This window comes from Eschscholzia californica, unplaced genomic scaffold (assembly GCF_041429995.1).
Source record: "Eschscholzia californica isolate CP2 unplaced genomic scaffold, dmEscCali1.0.p SCAF_5, whole genome shotgun sequence".
In the NCBI taxonomy this organism is placed as follows: domain Eukaryota; kingdom Viridiplantae; phylum Streptophyta; class Magnoliopsida; order Ranunculales; family Papaveraceae; genus Eschscholzia; species Eschscholzia californica.
In genome coordinates this window covers 13,509,130-13,531,330 of record NW_028238472.1, presented here as the reverse complement: position 1 = coordinate 13,531,330, position 22,201 = coordinate 13,509,130, and the positions used below count along the sequence as shown (strand labels likewise).

General features: G+C 36.3%; 1 protein-coding gene across 8 annotated transcripts; it reads left to right on the top strand.

The window, feature by feature from the left end:
• The first annotated feature begins 8,930 nt into the window (after nt 1-8,930).
• LOC147537232 (hydroxyacyl-thioester dehydratase type-like protein) lies at nt 8,931-18,332 on the top strand. 8 transcript variants are annotated; one of them, XR_015225752.1, is made up of 6 exons: nt 8,933-9,257; nt 11,554-11,889; nt 12,817-12,886; nt 12,979-13,148; nt 17,254-17,378; nt 18,069-18,332. XR_015225752.1 is itself a non-coding variant. In XM_086642250.1 (4 exons), the coding sequence occupies exons 1-4, from the start codon at nt 8,961-8,963 to the stop codon at nt 13,095-13,097; spliced, it is 822 nt and encodes a 273-aa protein (XP_086498376.1). In that variant the 5' UTR covers nt 8,932-8,960; the 3' UTR covers nt 13,098-13,328. The 8 variants fall into 8 exon arrangements, 3 of the variants coding, with proteins under 3 accessions (XP_086498374.1, XP_086498376.1, XP_086498375.1); XR_015225749.1 differs by having other exon boundaries at nt 8,938-9,257; nt 12,771-12,886; XR_015225750.1 differs by having other exon boundaries at nt 8,938-9,257; nt 12,771-12,886; nt 17,634-18,332.
• Nucleotides 18,333-22,201: the final 3,869 nt, after the last annotated feature.

The window sequence follows — 22,201 nt, the reverse complement described above, 5'->3', positions numbered from 1 at the left end:
TAGATGAGTCGAGTCAGAAGATTGACAACTGGAACACTGTTTTCACTGTAATGTGGAGCATCGAAGTATTGCTGAAACACGCCCGGTTTAGGATGAGAAATTCTATGGGGACCTTTATCGTGTAGGGGTGGGAATTGGACGGAGTCGGGAACCCGCCGGCATTTTTTCGGGGTCGGTCGATCGGGCTCGAAAATCTTAAGCCCACTAATGACCATCGGGCTTGTCAAGCGGTCATCTTTTTCGAATTTCCAGTGCCTGCGACCCATGAGAGCCCGACAATCCCATCGGACTTCGGCAGTCACGTGCCGAACGAGCTCGCAAATAAAAAATAATAATTTACTGGTATAGGATGGTACGGGCCAGGTTTCCGGACTGCTAGTGATACTGTCCGCTTTGGCACACTTGGGCCTCACGATTTTAAAAGGTCTCACTAGGGACGGGTGATTAACCTCTTAAGAGGAACACCACACTCCATCTCACCACCAATGTGGGATTGTTGCCACAACACACACTCCCAAGACCACATCATAGTAGAACGAATTATGCTGATAACGTGTTATAGGATGGTGCGGACCAGCCTTCTGGGCTGCTAGTGACACTTACCGCTTTGACACACATAGGACTCACGGTTTTAAAAAGTCTCACTAGGGAAGGGTGCTTAACCTCTTAAGAGGAGCACCGCACTCCATCTCACCACCAATGAGGGATTGTTGCCACAATATTTACTTTAACACTACAATACAAAAATTACAAACAAACATTAAAAAGAGAGTTATTTTCTTTTTGACCCCTATTTTGTGATCAACTTCCTTTTTGCCTTCCTGTTTTTCGTAAATTCAAAATTAGTCCCCTTTTGTTAACACCGTCAGTTAACTTTAATAGTTAACTTTTTTGTTTTCATAATTATCCTTCTTGTAAAAGTGATTTTGTAAATTCAAAATTGATCCCCTTTTAAATATTGGTTATCCTAATTTTTTTAGAGCAAATTAGGGTTCAAAATAGAATTCATTTTAATAAAAGGACACTGATTTTGAATTAACAAAAAATAGAGGGTCAAAAAATAAACTGGTCACAAAGTAAGAAGCCAAAAATGAAATAACTAAAAACAATTTACATAAACAATAAACTAATAATAAAAAATTACTACTATAAAAAAAATCTTTAAATGTTTCAGAATTAGAGAAAGATATGGCTAAAGGAGTTAGGGTTCTGTGCTTCAGAGTTCAGAAGATGAAGAAAAGAGAAGATGAGAAAGGAGAGGCGTAAAAGGGTTCAGTGGAGTGTTGAGGGGATATCTGTAGGGTTGAAGGGGCGTCTTAGGGTTTTAATATGACGCCTCTTCGGATCCAGCTGCTGAGGTCTCTCCTTAAAAGACATGATACTTCAGCTATTGGATCTTAGAATTAAGTCGCGGGTTATCAGGCGGACAATCGGGCGACCAACATCAAGCGATCTAAATGGTTCGGGTATCAGGGCAAAATTGACCGAGTCTTTGGTGGTCGGGCTTATTGGGTCAGGACTCGGGTAAAAGGCCTTAACCGAGTCCCGACCACTATAACCCGAATTCACGGGGCGGGTAAACTTGAGTCGGGCTTCTTTCAGTCGATGGGTCTTCACGGACCAAGCGATTAGGGTTGGGTCTCGGGTTTTCGAACCATTTCCCAGCCCTACCCTTGCGACTTCTCTAATGCAAAACTCAAAAAATTTCAAATTGTCCTATATGTGAAGTCTTATTTGAGATTTTTTTCCTAAATGATCTACAGTACAATATACCACTCGAAAAAAATTAAAAAATGCTTAGGTCTCGTTTCTTAAATGTGTGATTTTGTTTTTAGTATTGAGTGGACAGTAAAGATCCTCAATAGAAATCTCGGAGTGCCACATAACTTATTTTTTTTACAGTTATTTTTTAAATCCTCTGAAATGTAAAACTCAACTAAGATCTCAAAGACGGCGTGTCGAAGGTGGAATAGAGACATCTCAAAGAGGACACTCTATTTTCAACGTGCCCTCTTGAGATATCTCTAATTGTCCAATTCATCAATATTTGATTTGGACTGACAAAAATCAAGTTTTCATGTACTTCTAAAATAAATAATTCTTTCTTTAAAAAAATAACCATCCCACGTAAGTTAAAAACAAGTTTAGAGTTTTGCATTAGAGATATACTAGAATTGAGGATCTTTGTTTTTGCCACCTAAAAATAACACTATTATGGAATCTGTCAACAACCAATTCATCCAGAAATTCAGGGCATTGACAACAGAAGATCATCCTATTCATACGGTTGAAATTGATTTTAATGATATTGCGGAATCGGGGCTAAACAAATCGGGGGTTTTAAAGTTTATTTCTCCCAAAAGAATTGAAATTGGTGTGGCTATGAACAGGTTGTCTAGGGTTATTTCTGGTCCTAATAAATTCGGTTTAACAGAAATTAAGGAGAATATATTTGTTATTCGATTTGCAACATCAACCGAATTGGATATGGCTTTAGAAAAATCCCCTTGGGTGGTGGTGGACGAACTCATTATCCTTCAAGAATGTGATGCGAATAAGGCTCCAGCGGATCATAGGTTTGATTTCGCATGGTTCTGGATACAATTTCATGGCATACCACTCAGCCATCTTAATGCTACTATCGTGAATCGTTTGGCCAGTAAGTTGGGTAATTATAAACCGGTAACAAAGGAAGAGGCTTCGAAGTGGTCTTTGTTCGGACGAGTTAGGGTTGAATTCAACATTGCAGAGAAGTTCCCGCCAAGGGTTAATTTAAAGACATCCAATACTCAACTTCTCTCTATTGAAATCAGGGTGGAGAGACTACCAAGATTTTGTAACTCTTGTGGTCGTATTGGTCACTCTATTAATTTATGCCCGATAATTGTTCAATTTGGTGACCTTTTGAAACTACCTGTTTCAGAGGAGCAAAAAGCTCTTGTTTCCTTGGCCATAGAACCACAATATCCTCCCCAATACAAAATCCCCTTCCAAGTCAAAATTTTTGGAAGGGAGATAAGTTCCTTTCAGGGAATTGATAACTCCAATTTCCCGGGTATTTTGGGGGCGAATCCTTATGACCAGGATATTAATGGATACATGGACTCTAACAAGTCCAACATCAACACTAATTTTGGTTCCATGTTGGATGAATTGATACAGGTTATGAGAAGTCGTGTGTCGAAGTCTAATGAACAAAATTATACAAATCCTATCTCTAATCCAGTATATGTGAACTGTTCACATGGAAATGCTATTAGTGGAGACAATGTTTCGGATTCATCTATTAATCATAGTGTGGAGATAAGGGAAAGTTCAAAGATGGGTGAAGAACGAATGCGTCGTCAGTTAAAGAGGTCGATGAGACAGATTTCAACTTCTACTATAATTCCAACGGTTCCGGCTACCGAAAAGCCGATGGAGGAATGAGTATCTTCTCCTGGAATTCTCGTGGACTTGGGAACGACACGACAAAAAATTCTCTTTATCAGTTCCTTAAGGCCACTAGGCCAGATATTGTATTTTTATCAGAAACTAAGTTGAATAATATGAATAATATGCCGTCATATTGTAATGTAGGATTAAATAAAACTTTCCAAGTTCCTTCTCATGGTAGGGGAGGAGGATTATTATTGCTTTGGAATGATGCTATTAATTTATCTATTAATTTTTCCTTTATTAATCTAATTCATATCACTTTGATAGGTTCATCAATTGAAGAGAATCGAGACATTTTCCTTGTGTATGGTCCTCCTCGTCTTCAAGACAGATCGGTGTTTTGGGACAATTTGTTGTCCAGAATATCAAATATTAATAATCCTCTTTGTTGTATAGGCGACATGAACGCTTTGAGTTCGCATTCGGAAAAATTGGGTGGCTCCTCGAATATTCCTTTTCTTTCAAAATTCCAGGAATTTATTTATAAAGGAGGTTTAATGGACCTGGGTTTTCATGGCCCGGCGTTCACTTGGACTAATAATAAATCGAGACACCATCTTACCCGAGAAAGACTCGATAGAGCATTATGCAATACCGAATGGTTGCTAAATTATCCAGACTCAGGGCTATTCCACTTACCTCGTTACTAAAGTGATCATGCTCCTATATTGTTAAAACAGACGGTTGAAACAACAGTTATTAATAAAATTGAAAGGTTCGAGTGGTATTGGACAAAGCATGCGGAATATAATGACTGTTTTAAGAATAATTGGGACAGGACCAATGGTACTTTTTATGATAGAATTATGCAAGTAAAAAAGCATACAAAAAATTGGAGTAAACGAGCCTTTAATATGATTAAGGATCGTTTGACGCTTCTTAAACAGAGACTTCTTCACATTCAGTCTTGTACTCCAAATGATGACATTTTGGAAATTGAAAGTAATTATCAAGAAGAAATACTATATCTTGAAGAAGTCGAGAGATCAAATTAGAACAGCGGGCGAAATCCAAATGGGTCCGGAACGGAGACAGAAACACTAAGGCCTTTCATGTCTCGGTTTCCCATCGAAGACAGAGAAATCAAATTTCGAGATTGAAACTACAATCAGGGGGAATATCTACTAATATTAATGAAATCGCAGAGGATATAACAAACTATTTTCAGAATTTGTTTACGGAGGAACCTGTAAGAGAGCCTCCCATAGAGATCTTAAATGCATTTAAAGTTTTATCGGACGAAAATCTGGGCTACATCTCTAGGATCCCGACAACAGAGGAGATTAAGGCAGTTGTAATGGAGATGGGGTCTTTGAAAAGTCTGGGTCCAGACGGGCTACCTTGTATCTTTTTTCAACATAATTGGGACGTTATAGGAGATGATCTCGTCAAATACATCCAGGCAGTCTTCCGATCAGGTTCTATTAATCCTACTCTTAACTCCACTACTATTGCCTTAATTCCTAAGGTCAGAAATCCGAGTATGGCCTCGGAGTTTCGCCCTATTTCTTTATGCAACTCTATTTACAAATTCATCACTAAATTAGTTGCTAATCGTATCAGACCTTTCTTAGAAGACAATATTATGTGGACCCAGAGCGCGTTTGTCCCTAATCGACAAATTTTAGATAATGTAGTTGTGACCCATGAAATCATACATTCTATGAACTTGTCTAAAGCCAAAAAATGAGGCTTTTCCCTCAAGATGGATATGGCCAAGGCCTATGATAGGGTCAATTGGTCTTTCTTGATTAAGGTTCTCAAAGCGACGGGTCTTTCAGGACCTATACTTAACCTCATTATTTCTTGTGTTTCGACTGCCCATTTTAATGTTCAGATTAATGGTACTCTGTATGGGGCTTTCTCAGCTTCTAGAGGACTAAGGCAAGGGTGTCCATTATCACCCTACCTTTTCATCCTCACCTCTCAATCTCTCTCTTTACTTATTCATCATTACGAGAGTCAATGTATCTATATAGGTTACAAATTGAATGATCAATGCCCATCCATATCTCATCTACTTTTTGCAGATGATCTAATTTTGTTTGGAGAGGCTAATCTTAACAATTTAAATGCTGTTCTTCGTATCATGTCTGAGTATGCAGAGTTTTCAGGCCAATCAGTGAACTTTGAGAAGTCTTCTATTTTCTTCGGATCAGGAGTACCTCCTTTGATGCAATCTCAATATATATCCCTGTTACAGGCACCAAAAATGTCATCTCAGGCTAAGTATTTGGGCTATTTAATACTAAAGAAAGGTAATAAAGTTGAGTCTTATACCTGGTTATTGGAAAAATTTCGGAAGTCTTTGGCAGGTTGGAAACAAGGTTTAATCTCTCAAGCTGGGAAAACAGTACTTCTGAAATCAGTATTGGGATCGTATTGTACTTATCCTTTTAGCTATCAAAAGGTACCAAAAGCAGTAATCAGTCATTTAGAGAGGGAAGAGAGAAGTTTCTGGTGGGGACATGAACTAGAAAACCACAAATTACATTTCATCAAATGGAGTATTATTACTAGTTCAAAAAAACAGGGAGGATTGGGCATTAGATCATTAACAGAAGTCAATGAATCTTTATTAGCAAAAATGGTGTGGAGATTCATATCAAACCAAGATGCAATATGGGTGAAAATTTTAAAGGCAAAATACTTAAGAAGTGATGATTTTTGGTCCACAAATGACAAATCTAGACAATCACCATTTTGGAGATCAATCCTACAAGTTAGGGATGTTTTAAAAGATCACATTATATGGCAAATTGGAAATGGAACATAAATCCCTATTTTAGATCCATGGTTACCAGAAATTGAAACTCATAAACCATAATCGATTCAACCACTGCCATCAAATATTAAGAGAGTATCTGATCTTATCAATTCTACCACATATCAATGGAATCAGGCCATTCTCCAACAATACTTTAATCAGGATACTATCCAAGCTATAAACAATTTACTAATCACACAGCACCAACAGAAGGATACATACTATGGAAGGAAACAAATAATGGGAAATTTTCGTCGAAATCATACTACTCCATGATAAAAGGGAACTTGTCTCTTCTTGAAAATCTTTCTAACTTTCCATGGACAAAATTATGGAACAAAAAACATATGGATCCCAAAATTCAATTATTTATATGAAAGTTATTGCATGAGGGGCTAGCAACTCTATCTACAATAGGTAGAAGAATTTCATATATTAATCAAGAGTGCAAAATGTGCAATAATCGGGAAACAGAAACTCATTCGCATCTTTTTGGTACGTGTTCTTGCTTAATGTCATTAATTTCTTTAACTAATAATCAAGATTTGATGCTATTAGATACAGATCCAGTGGAAAACATTAAAAATATTCTCAATAAAGGAGATGAAGCGAACGAGATTTGGTTTTTGTATACTTATCTGCTTTGGCAATGGTGGAAGCAAAGAAACGAAGTCCATTTTAATAACAAACAAATTGATCTGCAACGAACTTGGTGGCTGACGAAACAGGAGCTTCAAAGAAACCATAATATTATCTCTGTTTTTCCAAATGATTTGTTGATGCAGGTACAACAATGGCAACCACCACCGCAGTGATTTATCAAGATTAATGTTGACGGTGCGTATAGAACTGAAGGAGGAGTTGCGGTTGCTGTGATAAGAAATAGTGATGGAGAGATTTTGGCTACTAGAACGATTAGGTTCTCTTCAATCTCAGCTCTATATAGTGAAATGAGGGCTTTCAGATTAGGGTTGGAGATGGCAAAAGAAATGAATTTATATAACACCCAAATTGAGGGAGATTCGAGGGTTATGGTGACCCTTCTATCCGATGGTGAAGCTTTGATCCCGTGGCGACTAGTGAATGACATCTCCTATCTACGTGTTTTAAAGAGAGAAATTCAAGCTGAAGCCTTCTATTGCAACAGAAATTGCAATATGGCCCCTCATTTGCTTGCATATGAGGAATTGGTACCTCAGTAGTACCTTTTTATATTTGTTGTTATTTGTTCCTTTATCCTTTACGTTTCTTGTATTGGATGTTGGTTTTTGATATATGGTATCACAGTTAAAAAAAAAAAAAAATCCAAACTGAGTTTTGCTTTGGGAAATTCCTAAGTTGACAAGTAACTTGGCCCGTTATGTCAAAGTCACAAAAACAGGAGGTCAAAAAGGACATTGAGGTGCTGTTTGTTTTTTTATAAGGGTCTAAATCTGAATTAGCTGAATCTGAATTAGCTGAACTGAATTAGCTGAACTGAATTAGCTGAATCTGGATTAGCTGAATTGTTTTACGAGTTAGATGTTTGTTTTCTACATCTGAATCCTTAAATCTGAATTACAATTTTGACGTTTATACCCTTCAGGCCTTCACTAATATATTTGACAAACAACCATATATAAGGTTTCTTTTTCTTCCATCTTGTCTGAATAAATTAGGGTTTCTCTCTTTCATCTCAAAAAATGGAAAACCACACTCCCTCTTCCCCTGTCTCTCTCTCTAACCCAAGGTATAAACCCATCACCGGATCTCTTTCTCTCTCTATAACCGTATGTGTGGGAAGATGAATCCTCGCCGGAGATCTCTCTAATCGAAAGTATAAACCCCTCACTGGATCTCTCTCTCTCTCTCTTTATAACCGAAGGTAACCTTCGTCGGATCTCTCTCTGTCCATAGCCGAAGGTATTAACCTTCTTCGGATCTCTCTCTCTAATCGAAAGGGGTGGAAAGCTCGACCTTTGCCGGATCTCTCTCTCTCTCTCCCTAATCGGAAGTGTCGAAAGATCATCCTTTGTCTGATCTATCTCTCTAATAAAAGGTGTGAGAAGCTGAATCCTTGTCGGATCTCTGTTTGCCATTAGCGAATGGGTTAATAATCTAGGTCAGAGGTATTGGTGGTGTCGATGGAGAGAAAGAGGGAGATAAAGCTAAAGAGAGAAGGATCAGGTGGTGGGGGGAGGATGAAGAAGACGCTGGAAATATTTCTATTTTGGAGGGCATATTCGTCATTTTCATCATTTCAGAAGTTAGGCCTCCTTTTCAGACTTGTTTTAAAGTCTGAATTAAGTGACCATTATTTCAGCTAATTCAGATGTTTAACCTAGTCAGCCAACATTTCAGATTTTCATCAATAAGAAAAACAAACGTCTGAAATCTGAATTGGGATCCAATTCAGATTTCAGATCTGAAAAATGAGAAAAACAAACAGCACCTGAGTCATTGATACATCTTCCCAATTCAGATTTCAGATCTGAAAAATGAGAAAAACAAACAGCACCTGAGTCATTGATACATCAAAGATCAACGGTGTGATAAACATGACAAGTACCTAACTCAAACTTGTTGATAGGGCTATCGCAATTTGGAAAGCAAAAATGATGCTATGCCCGGCCGGAATCCCGGCCGGGTGAGTTGGCGCGTCCAGCCGGGCATAGCTGCTGACATGGACTGGTGTGTTCATGGGTTTTGGAACGAACTTTTAATTTAGTCCCTAGAGTTTGAATAATTTGGGATAAGGCCATTAATAAAAACAAAAATGAAGGCCACTTTCTCTCATCAGAAACATCTCGACCAAAAGCTAGGGTTTACCCCGAGTTCTTCGTTGCAGGCATCGGCTCGAATTTGTGGAATTTCAACTCGATTTTTGGCCGCAAATCATTACCCAACGAGTTCAACTTGGGTTCTTCTGTTCCAAAAGCACTTCACTTCTCTCTATCATCAAATCGCTAGGGTTTTTGGGATTTTTGGAGCTCGGTTTTTGGGATTTTTGGAGCTCGGTTTTTGGGAAGGTTTGGCCGAAAATCGTCACCAACTAGGGCTTCATTATATCGAGGTGAGTAAGGTTCAAAGATTAGACATCTTTCTGTCTCTCGTATCTCTTTCTCTTTACTGAAAATGAAATTAATCTGATTTTTCCCTAAATTTTGCCCTAGTTGTCTCATGTATGAGTTTGAGAGAAGTTGATCCAGGTTATCTGTCTATCTTTCTCCTTACATATCAAAACTTCGTTGAATTTTTCTAATTTCTAATATGAGGATTTTGGTAGTTTCTAAGATTGTTTTAATAACATATGTTATAATACAGATTTTGCTTAGATTTTGCCTTATATGTTTAAATTATTCTGAAACATGTTCAAATTTGCCTTGATTTTAGTGAAATCGGCTCAATTTGGCTAAAATCTGTCCTAATTTTGGTGATTTTTTTTCTGTATTGGTCTTAGATAGGTTAAAATGTTAAATTGGTCTGAAATAAGGCCTAACTGGTCTGAAATATGCTCAAATTAGTTCTTCTCAGTATAATGCCGATTAAAAGCTGCAAAGTTTCCAACTTGCTTAAAGATTTGCTCTAATTGTGGTGAAATTGGACTGAAATAGGGTCTAACTAGAGAAATGGTTTAGATTTATTCAAATTATATCGAGGTTGATGAAATCACCATATTGATTTTCCGTCGATTGATTAAATTGTTCTTTGGCTTGTCAGCAAATTGGACTGACAGTGTAATGGAATTCGTATACCAACATGATTCATGGTTAAAGCAATGGACGACCTCATTACCTGATGTGTTTAACATCACATTTCACACATCTAGTTCCCTTGTTGGCACTCACTCTAGTGTTTCGAATATGTTAGTGATTTCTTTATCTATTTCATACTTCGATAAGATGTGGAGAAGGGTGCTATCTAATTTTAATTTTATATGCTGAACAACTAGAATTGATATTGTTATATGATCAATCATCTAAGAAGGAATAAAATAAAAGATAACAGTTCTTATCTAAAATACAATCCAAGTTCTTATCACAAAAACGGTGTGAACTTGACTTTGCTCCTCAACGTAGAAACCTATTCCGTACTATCAGTCCCCCCAATTTATGCTCAAAAACCGTACTTTATACAGTCCCTCCACCAATCGGCATCACAAACCTACCGTCATCGAACACCAGCTTTGGTCAACCGTGGATTTGATACCGGTGAATTTCTCCCTCTCTCAAACGGTTCTGTTTTTCGTTCAACTGGTTCCATTGGAGAGGGGAAGTGTTCAACCTTGAGTTTCTTTATTCTTGGAGAGGGAAAGTCATTGGAGAGAAGAGCTTGATTTCTTGACTTCGATTTTTGAAGGCTCACTCTCTAAAATTTGAAGGTTCGATCTTCTTACTCATTCTCTTCAATCTATAATGTACTTTCATAGGGTTTATGAATTTATCTACCTTCTAATTTAAAGTGTTATGAGAGTTGGATTGAAATTAAAGTCATGATAAATTTTAAAATAGAAAAAAAAAATCAGATCTGGGTTAGGGTTTATTTTAGTTTCTCTCTCTAGGGGTTATTTTACAATTCCTAAGTAGTTTAGTTTCATTGAAATCAGATTAGGTTTAGGAGTAATGAGTTTATCCTTATTGTAAAGTTTATACTTATTAGTTATTACTTCTTAGGTTTTGATTAGTTTATGTAATATATAAAACACATACAACCATACAAGTCCTTTGGGTATAAGATTTGGATATAGAATTTGGGTGTAGGATCGGATTTTATACTTGTTAGTTGTTACTTATTGGGTTTGAATTACTTTTAGTTAAGAGTCTGCCCCGGCTAACTTGAAATCCTGGTTCCGCCCTGCTCACGTTCACAAATATAATGGGTTCCTTAGATTGTTTCTAATGGGTTAGAAAGCCTTTCTAAAGTAATTCATGAACATATTAGAATAATGAACAAAACCCGTTCCGAGAAATGTTGATTAGATACTTCAGTAAAAGAAGAATGATCACAAATTCATTCTCTTATAAAAAAAGAATAATTTGTAGTCTGGGTTGAATCTTGTTTGCTTCATATCTTCATTTGAGAATTCATACTTCATATGGCAAATTTGGATAAATTTTCGAAATGATAAACAAAATCGGATCTCGTTCTGATACCCAATTTAGTTGCGTGTTGACATGTTTGTATATCCACTGGGGGCAGGGACACCAGGGTTTGAATCTTACTATTTTTTTTGGGTTTAACATCATATTTAGTTTGTGATTTAACATTAACTTTTCAAAAAAAAAATATTTAGTTTGGGATTTTAATTGTTGGAATCTTTCGGGAGCCATAGCTAATCTCTATATATGTTTAAATTTTCTAAATTGCAGATTCGTAGAGAGCTCTTGTTTTTCAATTTGAGAGATATCATGAAAGTATCTCATCTACATGAGATGATTCTTCTCAAGCGTTTGGTTTCAAACTTCATGCCGTTCTTGAGGTTCAGTTCTTCATCTTGTGAACCTAGTGTTATAAAAATCGGAGATGTTTACACAAAATCGCGGAAGTTCACAGATCTAGATGTTAATAATTACTCTAAACTTAGCCATGACATGAACCCATTGCATTTTGATTCTAAGTGTGCTCAAGATGCTGGTTTTCAAAATCGGATCGTTCATGGGATGCTTGTTGCTAGTCTTTTCCCTCAAATCATTGCTTCTCATTTTGTAAGTCTCTTTCTCTGTAGTCTTTTCCCTCAAATCAACTTCTTTTGTTTGATATCTTTTAATTTTCTTGAGCATTTTCAGAATTAACCTCCAAATCTATTTCATATGAGAATTTCTCAAGAACTCACTTATGAAAATGTCATTGCTATCGATAGACTACTGTTAAACAACAATCTCATTTTTTTAACATTTTTGTTTACCGATCTCTTATGTTGTGACATTGTTTCTATTTCAAAGGTCGAAAGTGGCCTCATACAGTTTCGATGTTTTGCCTCCCTTTTAGTGCAACAAAGGCCTCAAGATTCAAGTCCTGTTACGAACATCTCCGCTGTTAACTGTGTGACCCATTACTGCGACTTAGCGACTATGAGAAGTCTTGCAATGTCTCCTTCCCTCTCCATTTACATATCTAGCTTTACGTTGACGGTTGCCAGACTACCCGCTTTTATTAAACGGGTGTCAAACTACCTTTTCTCCAAGATTGAATTTCTTCTCCAGAAAATTTTATTTTTCTTTATGTGCATAAATTTTCTGTTCTTATTTTTATTTTATTTTGGATCAGTATACACTCTTGTCTAGTACTCGTAATCACTCCAGTAGGTATAACGTGAGGTTTTATATCTACGATTCTACTTCTTGCACATAATTGTGTTAGCACGCATTTTTTCCTAATGCATGTTAACATCTTTTGTGTATTATAATAACATTGGTTGATCTTAATTGAAATTGTAAGTCAACAATAACGTACCTTATAACTAGATAACTATTGCGTATCCCCAATCGCACCCTTTCCACTTACCATGTCTGACACGTTATGTTCGTCTTGAACACGGATATCCATACTTTCATGCATATGTTATACCTAACATTGGTTTTGGCAGCCTGGGGCTGTGTATATTTCTCAAAGCTTGAGTTTTAAACTTCCAGTCTACATTAACGAAGAGGTGGTTGCTCAAATACAGGCTCTTAATATCAGAGAAAATAAGAACAGATACATGTACGTCTTTCGAACCTTTTCCTTATTACATAATCGTCCTTCTGTTTTTTTACGCCTTGTAAATAACAAATGAAATGCTTTTTCAAGAACAGATCAAAGTTCTCAACAAAATGCTTTAAGAATGGGCAGACCCTTGTACTTGAGGGCGAAGCTGTTGCTTTATTGCCTTATCATAAATGAAAAACATGAGATATCTGTACCGGCAAGGTGAAGCATTAGTGATGAGAATGCCAGACAATTGCTCGGAAGTCTATTCTCAAAGGTTCTGTCCAATCTGCTTCTTTTGTCATTCCAAATGCCTGCGTCTTTTTTCTATTTAAAAAATTAAACCAAGTATGTCTTTTATCTGATACATGAGATTTAAGCTTTGTGATACTTAGGTTGAAAAACCAACCAAATTACTCTTTTCTGATAGCAATTGCATTATGTTGCTTGGTTTGAATCATTGTCTCAAAATCAGATTTAGTTAGAGAAGTAACTACATTTTCCAGCAACAAACCGTTATTGTTATTTGTAGAACCCTCCTTTTGACTTGGTTATATAACTGTTATAATGTCACGCCCCAAGTCTCAGTTTCCACATCGGCCGCCATGAAAACCAAAATTTAGAGCATTTCGCCATGGAATCACAACACAATTAATATGAAAGCCAAAGCTGTGGCAAATAAATACCTCATGGAGCTTATAAGAAACCATAAATCAAACTAACGATGAATAAATTGAATCATAATCTTTGAAGTAGCTAATTACATCAGTTAGTAAACAAACTGTATGAAAATGCTACGAATGTAGGAAAAAAACTCCAAAGAACTACCTATCTCGAAAGCAAAACCTACGAACAAAGCTTTGTCTGACGTACTAAGATCAAACAAGTGGCAACCCCTGGTGTATCTCCCCAAATCCTAAATCTCAAGCTAACCGCCTTGAAATTGAAGATTTGAGACCTTCAAACTGGATCCACGAGCAATGCCTACCATGAGTGCACAATCAATACCTGAAAAGCAAGATGGTTGAGTGAAAACGCAATTGCAGTAGATTTCCACAAGCCTAAGTCCCGGGTAGGCAAGCTCAATCCCCAAATCAAGGAAGCATTGCATTCATATTCATTATTGACATTATCTGAAATTCAACGGTGACAACTAACATCATCCAACGAGTTTTACCTCACACTTGTAGAAACTAATAATTTATGTTCTTGATTATTAGGTTTTCAAAGTTTTCGTATTCTAATCCAATACTAACCCTCATAATACTACGATCTTTCTCCTTTTCAATAGATATAAACAGATCACACCTTTAACTAAGATAAGCCTTTACTGAACCCAAACTTGACATGTAAGTCGACAAAACATTATGCCAAAAAGACACAATCATCAAATCCTCGTTCAGGAATCTCCGACCAATACACAACAAACATTAACTTTTATAAAGAATTACAAACAAGTTCACCAAACAATTCAAGCCAACAACACATGCCAAGTCAAAAGAGATGATGCTCATAATAAATCTTCACGTGAATCGCAAACTCAAACAAACAAATAACAATAATAGTTAACAAATATAGACTCACCACTAGAAGGTATCTACCTAGGAGATACATTGCCCAAAGAATAGAAACCATGTGAATTATCTCAATAAATTCGTCAATTGGAGACTGTCTTGACACCTTACACAAAGATTATCATAACTACTCACACGGAACTCCAATTAATACAATGTTTGAATCATTGGAAAGTAGACGAATAAACCTTTGCAACAATGTAAGAAATAAACCTAAATTCATTACCTATCAATACCAGATCCGGTTTTAATCTAGACCGAAATACAGTTGAGACTTTTCTCACACTTTCTACGAAAACGATCATAACTCCTCCCTCAGAACTCCAATTAATGCACCGTTTGAACTACTATAAAGTAGACAAACCGACCTTTCCAACCATATAAGAATCACATCGAGATTCATCATATATCAATACTAGATTCGATTTTAATCGAGACCGAAATACAGTAGGGACTGTTCTGACACCTTGTACGAAAACTATCATAACTCCTCACTCGAAACTCCAACTAATGCACCGTTTGACCTATTAGAAAGTAGACAAATAGACCTTTCCAACCATATAAGAATCACCACGAGATTCATCATCTATCAATACCAGATTCGATTTTAATCTAGACCGAAATACTGTCATCTATAGATATTTTATGGAATTCTAGATAAAACTAATATCTAAACCATTTAATCGTTCTTTATAGAAATTATGTGATTAACAATACTAAACCTATCATGGAATAAATTGAAAGAGCTTACAAAAGAATTAGGAGATAGGAAATCTACCTCTTTTCGCCTTAGATGACTTCAAGACCACAATCATGCTTTGTTTTCCCTCTAAAGAAATCTATCTCTACCTCTTTTCTTCTTTATTCATCATTCCTTTACTAAGAAGTGGCTGCACCATCTCTTTCTTCTATATGTTTTCTGTAAAAGTGAAGAGGATTAGGGTTTTTAAACCCACTAGTATTTCATCCAACTCAAACTGACCTAAAGTTTTGTTATTTCCACCCAATTTGGTATATAAAAAAATATGGGTGTTATAATCTTCCTATAACTAAGATGCAAACACAAGTTCATTCTTGTGGACTACATACTTGTAACACCCTTATTTTTTTTTATATAGCAAATTGGGCGGAAGTAACAAAACTCAATGCCAGTTTGGTTCGGTTGAAATACTAGTGGGTTTAAAAACCATAATCTTCTTCACTTTTGAAAAAATATATAGAATAGGGAGGTGGTGCAACCACTCCTTAGTGAAGGAAGGATAAATAAAGAAGAAAAGAGATAAAATTTTGTAGGGAGAGAGATCGAGGCATGATTGTGGTCTTCAAGGCGTCTAAGGCAAAAGAGGTAGATTTCCTATCTCCTAATTCTTTTGTAGACTCTTTCAATCTATTCCATGCTAGGTTTTAGTATTGCTAATCAAATAGTTTTTATCTAGAATAATTAAATGTTTTAGATATTAGTTTTGTGTAGAACTTCATAAAATATCTATAGAGAACAGTCTCCACCGTATTTCAGTCTAGTTTAAATTGAATCTCTTATTGATTGGCGACGAATTTGAGTGTGTTTCTTGTATGTTTGGAAAGTTATGTCTGTCTACTTTCTAATGCTTCAAACGGTGCATTAGTCGGAGTTTTGGGTGAGGAGTTGTGATAGTTTTTGTACAAGGTGTCAAAACTGTCTCTACTGTATTTCGATCTAGTTTAAATTGAATCTGGTATTGGTAGGTGACGAATTTGGATGTGCTTCTTATATTTTTGGAGTTCTGTTTGCCTACTTTCTAATGCTTCAAACGGTGCATTAATCGGAGTTCCGAGTGAGGAGTTTTGAATCCAATATTGATAGGTGACGAATTTGGGTGTGTTTCTTATATGTTTGGAGAATTCTATTTGTCTACTTTCTACTGCTTCAAAAGGTGCATTAATCAGAGCCCTTAGTGAGGAGTAATGACAAATCTTCGTACAAGGTGTCAAAACAGTCTTCACTGTAATTTGGTCTAGTTTAAATTAAATCTAGTTATAACATGTGACGAATTTGGTTGTGTTTCTTATATGGTTGACAAGGTATGTTTGCCTACTTTCCAATGTTTCAAACGGTGTCTTGATCGGAGTTTTGGGTGAGGATGTATGATAATTTTTGCGTAATGTGTCAAGACAGTCTCTACTGAACGAATTTATTTAGCTAATTCACATGGTTTATGTTCTTTAGACAATGTATCTACTAGGTAGATACCTTCTACTGGTGAGTTTATATTTGTTAATTATTTTTGTTATTGTTTGTTTGAGGTTGGATCTACGTGAGGATCTACTATGAGCATCATCTCTTTTTGACTTGTCATGTTTCGTCGATTTGGTATGTTTGGTGAACTTGTTTGTAAATCATTATGAGCTCCAATGTCTATTGTGTATAGGTTTGAAATACCAACTAGTATTTGATGATTTTGTCTTTTGATATAAATTTGTGTTGACTTCCATGTCAAGGTTTGGATGCTATAAAGCTTTACCTTAGTTAAAGTCATGATATTTTATATCTATTGGAAAAAGAGGAAACATCGTTCTAATATGATGGTTAGTATTGGATTAACATACGAGAACTTGAAAACCTAATAATCAAGATCATAAATTATTAGTTTCTATAAGCGTGAGGTAAATCTCGTTTTTTAATGTTGTCACCGTTGAATTTCAGAGGAATGACGATAATGAATATGAAAGCAATGCTTCCTTAGTTGGGGATTAAGCTTGCCTACCTGGACTTTAGGTTTGTGAAAATCTATTGCAGTCGGGTTTTAACCCAACTATTTTGTTTTTTAGGTATTGATTGTGCACTCATGGTAAGTGTTGCTCGTGGATCCTGTTTGAAGGTCTTAAATCATCAATTATAAGGCGGTTAATTGGGGCGTATACTTCTCGTTGGAGAAGTAATTTACCAACTAGAGGTTGATTTGCTTTTTCCTCAGAATTTTCGTTCGTAGGTTTTACTTTCGAGATATCTAGTTCTTTGGAGTTTTGTTTTTCTTAGACGAGAGGTATTTTCATTCAGTTTTGTTAACCAACTAATTTAGTTAGCACTTCAAAGGTTATGAATCAATTTATTCATCGTTAGTCTGATTATGGTTTCTTATGAGCTCTATGATGTATTTGTTTACCATTTATTTGACTTTCATATTTATTGTGTTATGATTCCGTGACAGAAATGCTCTATATTTTGGTTTCATGGCACCTGATGTGGAAACTGGGACTTGGGCGTCACAAACACTCAAACACCCATGGTCTTTATGCAACCTTTTACCTGTGGTCGAGTATAAATGATTTCTGTAGCATAGGTAGAAACATAGGATCTATATGTAAGTTTTGTCACTGGAATGGTAGTTGTATAATTGAGGAACTACTGCCATAAAATTATTCATCGCCTTCTTTTCTTAAATCATAGCAGAACTCGCTTTTCTTCCACTCGGGTGAGATCTAAATTTTCGCTTTTAAATATCGTTTCCCCTTTGACAATAGTAAGGAGTATTATTATAACAATTTGTGACAGTACCTTAGTATTTAGAGTATTTAGACCTCTAATTCCAAAACTAATTTATTTTCTCCATTAATAGCTCATTTTTGCAATCCTTTTGTTGCAGGTTGTTGCAGATAGATTACTCAGACTTTCACTGTTTTCCCATCGTAGGGCTTGTGACTTTCATCTTAGTCTATTTCAAGTTAATCTTATCTCTTGAACACTCAAATTTCTCTTCAAGCATAAATAACAAGACGCAAAGGAATCATGTCTTCTTTTTTTTTTCTTCGGGTTGATATGGGAAAATGGGTTTGTAAGTTTATTAGGATTATATGAATCTATTTGTTTCATCCAAACATGGTTTATATGCAATTTTTGTTACAATAAACTTTTGTATGCATAGACGAGCACCAATAAAAACATGACATTAGTCGAAAGGCCATCATCAAGGTACTGATAACAAGATTAAAGTGGATTTGCATAATTCATCCAGAAGGTTCAATCAAACATCATAAAAAATACAGTCTTGGTATGAAAGGACGAAGATGGAAAGAAAACTCCTTTATTTGGTGGGAAATGATAGTACAATGTCATGGAAAAGAATCAGCCGAAGGCCAAGGTATTGAGTTCCTGTCTGAAAGAACCTATTGAAAGGATTGAATATCATTGTTCTGTTTGCAGTCTCAAATGAGTAGTGATACATCAAATCCCTACTTCACTGCCACGTAAACCCAAATCTAAAGTGGTATAGTTTCTCCTTGCAGTCTCAATTGAGTAGTAATACATAAAACAAATTATATTAAAAAGACCGAAGACAAATGGAGGTAAAATTAACCTCACATACTGTGACCCTGACAAAAACAAATAGGGAACTAACTCAACTCGAGTTAACTCAGACTTGGAGTCATGATCCAAATCTCCTAATTTTCATATTCATCTCGACTCACGTAACTTCATTCAGTTATGTCTGACTAATATAAGGTTCCTCTTTCTCTGAGTTGATTTTTAGCCGTGGGATCAAAGGGGCATCCCTTTCTTCTTATTAAGCTACAGCGGTGGCCTTCTCATGTTCGCTTTGAAGCTTCTCTAGTTTTTATCTTGCTTCCTGTTTTCTTCAATCAGCTTCTTCTCAACGAACACATGATGAACTTTTCCTTGTACGATTTGTGAAAACATAACCTGCAAAAAGTTCAAATTCCCCCTGACACTCGAGTCAATAAGGTGTTTTTTAAGTTGAAAAAGAATGAATTCAGTGTGAGTTTAGAAGGTGAACCTTTAATCCCTAATTAGGGTGACCCTGATATGTTTGTATAGCTTCGGTTGATCGGGCATGATGATCGACTATGATGATGCGTTGATAAGGCACTGACTTAGATGGAGTCACACGTCAATGTATGTTCGGCTAATAATATCCTATCAGTTCATATCCTCTCCCACTGACAGATTCTTTGACGATTTGCGGATCGTGTATAAAAAATGGGGTTTTGGCGTGCTTTGATCTTTCGCGTCTCGTTGACCTATTGAAGCGTTTCTCGAAGTTAGGACAAATCAGGCTTATTTGGTTGATATCTTTGCCCCAGACCTCAGATCAAGTCAGGGCTTAGATTAGGTAAATCTTGGCTCAGATTCACGTTCCCTCGCCTTTAGGTAAGACATGCTTAAGGAGCCAAGCATATTTCCATAGACCTCCCTTACCGCTCTATGACCCAAAGCATAGCTCTTACGATTGACCTGGTTTGCTTCGAAGCCAGACCAAAGGTTAAGGCGTCTAGGAAATTCGTGTCAACTTCAAATCAAGTCAGGCCTTAGATTAGGTAAATCTTGGCTCAGATTCACCTTTCCCTTGCCTTTCGGCAAGACATGCTTAAGTAGCCAAGCATATTTTCACATAACTCCCTTACTGCTCTAGGACCCAAAGAATAACTCTTAAGAGGACTGACCCAGTTTGCTTTGAAGCCAGACCAATGTTTAAGGTGCTTAGAAAATTCGTGTCGACCTCCGTTTCAGGGCTTAGGTGGCAGACCTCTTTCGGATTCGCCTCCCCAGTGATTTGGATTTGGATCGACCTGTGTGTTTTTCGGTCGTTCTATAGACTTATTGACTTGGTGAAAGCTGACCAGTACTTGGCTTGCCAAACTCCACCTGAATGAGCAATATAAGATGGGTGCCTATAAGATAATGCCCGACTGAATTCAGGTATATTATCCAATCTTTTCGGCTGCAGGGCGGACCTTCGATGGCTTCTAATACCTTAACCCACACACTAAAATCTAGGAGGCGGGCAAATAGTCCAGGTTCGAATGTCTACGGGATTCTTCAGACTCAGACGAAAGTATTAGATATTTGATTTTTCGGCTCTCTCTCGCCGGTAACTCACATTGTTCTAATCGTTAGAATAAAATGGAGAAAATTAAATATCAAATCATTCCACCACCACTTGGTGCAGTGGTACACCCACTCAGCATCCTAGAAGTCTCAGGTTAATTCTCATGGAAATAGAGATACGTGATTACTGAACTTAGATGAAGTAAGGTAGATGTAGGAATGAATGAGCTTCCAGACACTATAGAATAGCTTTAAGGGTCTTTATATGACTCTTAGGGTCCAAAATGTTTTTGTGATGATAGTAATAAAACTTATTCAATTTATGATAATATATTTTCATGACATATCGAGACCATGTAATGACTCTTAGGGCTGTGTTTAATATCACTCATTTCCATGGAAATAAAAGAACATCCGTATTTCCACCGTTTGATACCAAGTATAATTCCATGACTTTAATTCCCTACATAATCTATTTTCACGAAATCCTCTACTTTTAATTCTTTGTTCCTCCCAAGGAATTAGCTTCCACGGAAAGTCAGAAATCAAAAGAAAAATATTTTAATATCTTCGGATACTTGAAACCTGTTATTGTTTCTCCATATATGTTCAACGTGACATTTTTACTCGCCAATATTAGTAAAATGTTCTATTACCTATATTGGGCAATGACATTTTTGTCCTTCTATAATACCAAAATGACATATTTATCCTGTTGTTGTCAAAATAATATTTTAACCTTATGTTGTCAAAATTACGTTTTTACCCTTTTATAATATCAAACTAAAATTTTATCATGTTGTGAAAATAACATTCTTACCTTCTTTCGATACGGAAAGGTCATTTTTACCCTTATGTGACCTGAAAGACATTTTTACATTTATCTTGTAAAAATAGTACATTTAACCTTTTTATTTTTATTTTTTATCTAACCTTTTCATTATTAAAATGATATATTTACCTTTTTATATTACTAAAATATCTTGTTTATCTCTACGTTGTCAAAATAACATTTACCCTTTTGTATCAGCATATTCACACCTTTTTATATTAGTAAAATATCTTGTTTATCTATAAGTTAGCAAAGTGACATTGTTATAAAAATGTAAGTTTGACAATACAACGGTAAAAATGTAATTTTGGCGGCAACATATGATTAAAAATGATAAAGGTAAAAATGTCATTTTAACTACATAAGGGGTAAATAAAAGCTTTTAATTGAATATTATATTTGTAAAAGCTTTTAATAACAAAATTTGTAATTTCACGGAATAATAAATGACAACCAAACGAAAAAAACTCTTATTTTTACGGAATATATTTCACGGTGTGTTTGATATCTCAACTATTTCCATAAAAATAAAAGAATTTCCATGTAAATAGGTATTTCCACCGTTTGATATGAAGTATAATTCCATGGTTTTAATTCGGGTTATTTCCCTAATGGCCCCCAACTTCCCGCCTGACCCCCTACTTTACGAGAAATACCCATATGACCCCCTTCCGTTATAACACCATTAGTCTCTCTCTTCCATTTCTTTTCTCTCTCCTCCAGCATGTTTTCTCTCTCTGCCACCTCGTTATAACCAGCCACCTCATCGTCTTCACCGGCGGGGTCGTCGGCCGGCCAAATTTCCGGCCGGCAACCTTCAAACTTTTTTTTCTCTCTCTCTAATTTTTTTTTTTTTTAAATTCTCCTCTCTCTCTCTCTAAACTCCGGCGAAGGGGGTTTCCCTTCGCCGGAGTAGGTCAAGGTCGACCTTGAACAGGTCTGTTCGACCTACTCCGGCGAAGGAAACCCCCATCGCCGGAGTTTAGAGAGAGAGAGGAGAGAATCTAAAATTTTTTTTTTAGAGAGAGAGAAAAAAGTTTGAAGGTCGCCGGCCGGAAATTTGGCCGGCCGGCGACCCTGCCGGTGATGTGGCTGGTTTT